At 37.5% G+C, this 7,827-nt stretch overlaps 2 protein-coding genes across 2 annotated transcripts; one reads left to right on the forward strand and one right to left on the reverse strand.

Moving 5' to 3' along the window:
* Window positions 1,501-3,654, forward strand: LOC107645865 (cingulin-like protein 1). The gene has a single exon (XM_016349994.2). It carries the CDS (start codon window positions 1,687-1,689, stop codon window positions 3,442-3,444), a length of 1,758 nt encoding a protein of 585 aa, XP_016205480.1. The 5' UTR covers window positions 1,501-1,686; the 3' UTR covers window positions 3,445-3,654.
* LOC107645864 (gibberellin receptor GID1C) lies at window positions 4,300-6,800 on the reverse strand. Its single transcript, XM_016349993.2, has 2 exons — window positions 6,553-6,800; window positions 4,300-5,961 (listed from the first exon to the last, which is right to left on the reverse strand). Exons 1-2 carry the CDS (start codon window positions 6,589-6,591, stop codon window positions 4,963-4,965), a joined length of 1,038 nt encoding a protein of 345 aa, XP_016205479.1. The 5' UTR covers window positions 6,592-6,800; the 3' UTR covers window positions 4,300-4,962.

A 7,827-nucleotide genomic window follows, 5' to 3' on the forward strand; every position in this document is an offset into this window, starting at 1 on the left:
CCAAACCCAAATCACACTCCAATCCACCAAGATTGATCCCCACAACTTCCATATACGATCACATGAAAAAGCAAGTGATGTACCGTCTCCAATCTATCCTTATATAAGACACAAAAGGATTCCGCTTCTGGTACAATCTTAAACTTACATAATCTATCTCTAGTATTCAATCTTTCTAAAATTACAAATCACATCAGCAACTCAACCCGTGGAGGATTTTTTTTTTCTTGTGAATATTAAATTTATAGAGTGTGCATTGTATAGTTTGATGTTACAGTGTTAGATTGTTAGTGTTATGCGAGATATGATGGAAATTGGGAGAGAACAATGTCGTTTCCGAACCGAGGAGATCAGGGACCATTTTGTCCCTTGTTAGAGTTGTTAGGGACTATTTTGTCCTCCGTTAGAATTAACGGAATAAAGAACCTAAATGACTGACAGAGTTAATTGTTAGGGACCAATCGAGTAATTAATTTTAGTTGGGAACTAAAGTGTCCAGTTTAAAATTCTTTGAGGACCAAAATGGGTATATACTCAATTTTTTATCATTGAAATCAATGATTAAAATTATTAAAATACCGATATATTTAGTATACTTAATTTTTTTTTATACTTTGTTTATCCTTGAATTAGATTAAATGAGATGTAAACCTCCTTTAAATTAAATCTATGATCATATATTCTCTCTTTTTATTTATTTACTTTTTTTATTTTTTGGGTTCATTGACAAATTATAATATATGTAGACAATGTTTCTTTCTAAATATATTAATTTTTTAATAAATCTAAAAAGTAAAAGTGATATTTATTTTAAAAAGGATGGAGCAATAGTTAATAGAGTCTACACTCTATACATACACCAAAACACAACTCTTTTTACTATTATAAAGACTAATTAAGTACTTTTTTTCATATTTAATTAATTGTCGACTTATATAATTCGGTTTTTTCACAAATAAGTATCTACTTAATTAATCAATGTAACATCAATTTTTTAATTTAATTAACACGTGTCTTAAGAATATATGTTAATAAAATTATCAATGTTTTTATAAAAAAAATTACAAAGTTTTTAGTGCATTTTATTGTACATGCATTAAAATAAAAATTCTAAAATTTTTACTAATACTCTTGATATGTATCTTAAAAATACACATTAGTTAAATTTATTTTTTTCCCAAGGCATAAATATTTAATTTTAAGAACAGCATAAAATAAGACATTAAAAAATATAACACAAAAAACAAAGATACAAAAATTAATATTTTTGGATTTTATATGATAGTGAATTAAATATAAAATAGAGCAAGAATATCTCTTTTTATATCTCATGTACTAAACAAAATATTATGTCATTGTATTTTTGTGTCCATATCTCAATGTTCAAACCTTATAATTGTATAAACAACCCTAAGAAGCCCAAATGGCCCAATATGAAAAAGTAAGACAGGACCCAAAATTTGAATTTGAATTCCAAAGGGCAAAGAAAACAACAAAGCGACTCTCTCTCTCTCTCTCTCTCTCTCTCTCTCTCTCTCCGCTTTATATTACACAACGGCGCATAAACAGAGACACTCCATCTCCATCAATCAACATAAACCCTAGAAACTAGAAACAAAGAAAGAAAGAACGAAAGCAAAACCTTCTCTAATCTCGTTATCTTCTTCTGCACCACAATCCTCAAATATGGCCAAAAAGAAACTGTCCCACCAATCCAAACACGAACAACAAGTTCCTCAACAACCACTCTCTATGGATGATTCCACCGAGAAGCTTCAGAGCCTTAAGGACCTCAACTCCATGCTTCTTAAAGAGACTGCACACCGCAGACAACAGGTTCAGTCTCTTCTTGAAGCCAAGGAAGCTCTTCAATCTGCGCTTAACCGTTCCTCAATGCAGCAGAACGCCTTGCATTCTCACCTCGCCATGGCCTCTGATGACACCGTCCTTTTCGAGATCCAAAACCTCGTTGCTTTTGTTCTCATGGAGCAGCAGATTCGGGAATCCGGTCACCGCTTCGCTGCGTTGGTCGCCGAGAGGAACGAGATTGACAAGCTCAATGCCTGCCTTGAGGCTGAGATGGATCAGATCAAGGCTGATTTCGACGGTGTTGTCGCCGATGCGAATGCTTTGAAGGAGAAGCTTTTTGAGAGCGAGAACAATGAGAGGAAGCTTACGGAGGAGGTGAAGAAGCTGAAGCTGGAACAGGAGAAGATGGTTGTTGAAGGGAACAAGAAAGAAAGAGAGTTTGGGAAGGTGGTGAAGGAGAGGGACTTGGCTCTGAGGAAGAATGCTGAGTCAGAGAGAGTGATTGGTGAGTTGAGGGGTGAGATGGATGCTGTTTTGAAGCTGAAGACTGCGAAGGAGTCGAGAATCAGTGAAATGGAAGTGGAGATGAAGCAACTCAAGGAATCATTATGCGGTTTGCACGAGGAAGAGGCAGTGATGAGTGCTAAGATTCTTGAATTGGAAGGGAGTCTGGGATTGGCTGAGGAGAAGGAAGAGGCAATGGAAATGGAGATTGAAGCATTGGCGAAGCAGAAGGAGGAGATAGAGGTGAATGTTGAGATGTTGAAAGAGGGAAGAGATAGCCTTCAAAAGGCTCTGGATAAGGTTCAGAGAGAATTGGAGAATAGGGGGCATGAGATTGATATGCTTGTTAGGGAGAAGAATGAGATTGAGATGTTGAAAGTTGAGCGCGAGAGTGAAATTGTCGAGTTACAAAGAGAAGTGGATGGATTGAAAGATGTTGTGCTTAGGTTGAAAGCATCATGCAGCGATTTTGAAGAGAGAAACAAGCACTTGCTATCTGAGGTGAATCATTACAAGGATTCCATTGAAGAGGTAATGCTTGAGAGGGATGACATCAAAAAGGGATATGATGAGGAGAAAAACAAAGTGAAGAGCTTGGCATTGCAAGTTGAGGAAATGGAGGATAAAATCAAAGAAATGGCGACCGAGTTAAGCCAGATGATAAGTGAGAAAGAGAAGCTAGTTGAGAAGAACAAGACAATTGAAAGCCGCGTGGGTGTATTGATTAACGAAATGGATACATTGCAGCAGAGCATTGTCGAGGCAAGGCGAGTCTCTGAAGATTTGAGAGCCAAGGTTGAGTTTTCCAACAACAAATCAAACCAGGCACTTGCATTGTTGAAGAGTACTGCTGCACTTGTGTGTCAGTACAATGAGAGTGTAGAGGAAGTGCTATCTATTGAGCAGAAGGCTGACGTAGAAGAAGTGCAACCTTATGTTGAACAACTGAATGCAATCAAGAAGGCATTTAGGAGCAAGAACAAGATGGTGGCTGATATGAAGCAGCAACTTGAGTTGATGCATTGCTCTGTGGTTTCAGCAAATAAAATGAAAAGCTTGTGGACAGTTGTATCCTCTGCAACTACAATTTTGGCTGCAGCATTAGCTGCCTATGTTGCCAAAGGGCACTGACTGGGTTTAGGGTAGTAACAAGTAGTTGGGCACTCTTGAATCATATATAATCCATTATTAGAAAGTCATCGTTGGCCTTTTTATTAGGTAAAAACCCTGAGCAAGTATGTCAACTAATTAGTACCATGAAATTAGCATTATGCTGTTGTAATTTCTAATTGCTTACCTTCCTTAAGTACACTTTTCAATCTTTCTTTGAATAAAAAAAAACTGTCCCAAAAGCAGCAAGAAAACAGAACACAATGCTAAGCCAACGACGTATAACGTATTCTTTCATAACATCGTCAGATAAATGTGATTAATGAGGAAAATAATGAATGAATATCCATGGTTCCGACAGTTCCATCAAAGCTGTCATCGTGATTTCTTGGGAAAATATTTTAGAATTTAGGTGAATGAATCTAACTGATTAATTAATCTCAGTTACATGGTTCGTTATCATAATTCAACTAAGATTTCAACTACAATATGTCCAATATGGGATGTTCACAAAGTATTTATCGGATTTATTATTATATTTATACATAAATGGCCCCAGATAACGCATGACTCAAGAATCGATCAAGAAGAGTCCTCCACCACTGGAGGCTTTCCAGTTTCCACTGGTGCGGGTGCTGTGCCCAGTGATTGATGTGGGGGCACTTGTATATAAAAGAAAGACCAGAGGGATGTCCCTGCATTAGCAACACATGAATGCGTTTTTGCTTTTCCAAGCTAGACAATTCCAGTATCTTCTGTAGTTCTGCCATCCAAACTTTCTAATATTCAATCATGGCCAAGACAAGAAGTTGCAATAAGTACACACAAATGTTCATCCTTCCATAACCTTTATTATTCTTTTATAATGAACAACGATTCACACACTGACCAACTATACGATGTATAAACAGAAACCAACATACTACCAATACAAGTTTCAACATTAGACAGAAAATATATATATATTCCATTTACATTGGCAGAGTTTGTCCATCGTTGAACTAGAAAGACAACCCCATTAATTAATATACTAACAGTTTAACAGTCTTGACAAGCTTACATGAATATAGCACAGGTATAATCATACACCACCATAATGCCATTCGACACTTTCACTATCAGTTTTCCAAAATTAGCTATATATATTATATAAATAAACTATAAACTATGTAAACCGCACCCCCACTGATTACCTATCACAAGGTCACGTCCACATTGCTGTCTTCCTTCTTCTTGGCTGAAAAGACTAGGTAATCTTAAACTTAACGGTTCAACAGACAGTCATGGCTCCCTTTGTCCTAATATCTTACCTATCCACATCAGTGGTATTGATGATGATGTGCACCGGAAAACTTCATGCAGCTATATGCAGGTTACACCGATATCATGACACATCTCAAACCAGAGAAGTGCCAAATAACAGGGAGCAGGGTCCTATAGTATAAAATAGAAGCACAACTCGGTTAAAAAAAGTCTAGTACCATAACAATTGCCTACATAATCTTCTAACCTGTCCTTGCAATCAGATGAAAGTTAAGCCTATGAACGGTCAGAGCTCACAAAACTTTTTATCTCATCCATGACTGTAGAGAAGTGCTCGTTGTTTGGTAACAAGTAAAAGCCAATTGTTGCCTGCTCTAGGTATAGTAATTTCACATTTTGGCCAGCCTTCTCAAGCCCTTTTGCATAAGCCAATTGCCAATCCTGAACAAGGTCTAAACCAGCTACCACTATAAGGCTCTTCGGGAAGGGAATCCCTTCGAGGCTTCTTCCTTTGGGGCCAAATGGGTTACATGCCTCATGGTCTTTATTTTCCCCTTCTGGAAGAAAAGCTCTCCAATACCAGTCTCTATCTTGAATTCTAACAAAATATTTCCCATCCAACCGCTTTTCAGACTCAGTTCTTTCCTCCCCACCAAACAATGGGTTGAGAAGTATGTTCCCCATTACTTCAACTCCAGATTCTACTGCTTTCCGTGCAACATGATGTACAATGTTCCCACCAGAGCTGTCACCGGCCAAGTATATATGAACTTTCTTGTCCTTCCTACTTTGGAGCCATGATCTAGAACTGACCCATTGGAGAGCCGTCCAACCATCATCATACGCACAAGGATACCTGTTTTCGGGTGCACGTCTATAATTTACTGATACCACAACAGCATTACAAATTCCTACCAACCGGCGGCAAAGTGTATCGTATATAGCGCTATCAGCCGAAGAATGTGCAAAGCTTCCACCATGAAAAAATATGATTACAGGAATAACCTCAGAGTTTACAGGCTTCTCAATGTCCACAAGAGTCCTTGCATGGTTTTCTCCCTCATCAGGCCGATAAATTCGACTAAAAAGACTAGTTTCACGCTCAACAACAACATCAAACGAGAACACACCATCGACAGGGCTGGCATTGGCAGGTACTTTCCGATCAAGGAACTCAGCTAAATCCCGGTTGAAAGTTCCATCAGGGCGACGAAGAAGATTGTAAGCCAGTTTAAAATTGGAGATAAGAACCCACATATTTAGCGGAACCACCATCTACATCAAATAGGAAAAAAGATAGCACTATAAGATAATAGCCATAAAAGGAACCCCAAACAAATTATAAATGCAAATAAAGGAAAGGTTTTGGCAAGCATAAGCTGAACCCAAAGACACTATAGATTGAGCATCTTAAGTGCTACACAAAAGTGGGAACTACCAAAATCAGCAGACATAAGTGACAAAATCTAACCTCAAAAGGGCCAAAAAGTAAAAAACATTCAAGGGTAAAAACCTCAGCGTCTAAAAAACGGGTTCATCTTGGACACAAATCAGAAACATAAGCCACAAAAATAAAAGCGGGTTCTTTTTTATTTATTTATTGCTGAGATGTGAAAAAAGAGAACCAAAACAACAATCTGAAGCTGTTAACAAAAATCATAACACTAATCAGAATCCAGGAAAGTACATACCTAAATCAGGCGTATTATCATAGCAGAATTCATTAATATTAAAAAAATTAGAAAAGTGATCAGGTTAGTAGTAAGCAAGAGCAAGAAAACAAGCTCGGATTCTCAAAACCATGAGAAACACGCAACAATCTGAGATAAAAACTTAACAAAAAGTGGGAAGAAGGAGCAAAGAAACCTTGGATTCGTTGAGGTTAAGTTGGTTACTTTCAGCCATCGGAATCGGAAACGAGAGAGATCGAAGATAGAGAGACGGATCAGAAGTCAGAAACTGAGAAGAGAAGCAAGCTCTCGCAACTTCACATGATAAATGTGGAGAGTTCAGAATCACTGCCACAAGGAAAAAAAAGGGGAGAAGAAAAGAAGCAGAGGAGAGAGAGTGTGAGGGGTGAAGGATAAGAAGAAGGTGGAAGGATGCGCACTGTAGCAAATGGTAGGAGACAAATGCTAAAGTGCGAGGTGAGAAAGAGGAACGCGACAAAGCCAAGGGGGGGTGGGGCCCAGGACCATGAATGAATTTGGACCCAATAAAGTGGATTGTTTTTGTTATGACGTCATCATCATCAGGATAAGGGAATTCCGCCAAGGCGAAACGGAGGGGGACAAATATGCTTCCGTTTATACGGATTGCCACGTGTCATCACAGGAGCCCCTCTTCAAATTCCATTTTATTTTCCTCCCTCTTATTGGGACATGACACCCTTCCTATCTTCTTCCACAGCACACCACCACAATTTTGTACCTTTACCTTCTTCGTAACACTGTTTTGCCGCACTTCATAAAGCATAATGCTCAATACACTATGATAACAAATTCCCAGATGGATGGTTTTAACATTTTACTACCAGCGGGTAGGGGCGGGATGGATTTGGTGCAGGTTTTTGTAGTGCGGGGCGGGTCGGATATAGCAAAAATCCGCCCCTACCCGCTCCGTTGCCACCCCTAATTTGATCCACGAATAGTATTAAGAAAAAAACATAATTATTGTGCTCCTATTAAAAAACATTATTAGTAAGCTTTAATTTGATGTTCATAATAAGAATAAATTATTAATTTTATCCTCATCCGTTGCCACCCCTAATTTGATCCACGAATAGTATTAAGAAAAAAACATAATTATTGTGCTCCTATTAAAAAACATTATTAGTAAGCTTTAATTTGATGTTCATAATAAGAATAAATTATTAATTTTATCCTCAAATTATTAAAATGTTGACAAAAATAATTTCCATTTTATGATCGACAAAAATATATTTAAAATATTGAAAAATATTACAAAAATATCGGTCTGTAAATAAAAATTTGTTCTATTAACAAAGTTGATTGAACTGTTAAAAGGATTCTGTTACATCTTTTTTCTCCTTCTCCTTCATTCTCCTTCACTTTCTCCCTCTCCCAAATCTCCTAGAAATAGCTTAAGCTTCATCCTCTTTACTCTCACTTTGAATCCATG

The sequence above is a fragment of the Arachis ipaensis genome, chromosome B06 (genome assembly GCF_000816755.2).
Source record: "Arachis ipaensis cultivar K30076 chromosome B06, Araip1.1, whole genome shotgun sequence".
Classification (NCBI taxonomy): Eukaryota; Viridiplantae; Streptophyta; class Magnoliopsida; order Fabales; family Fabaceae; genus Arachis; species Arachis ipaensis.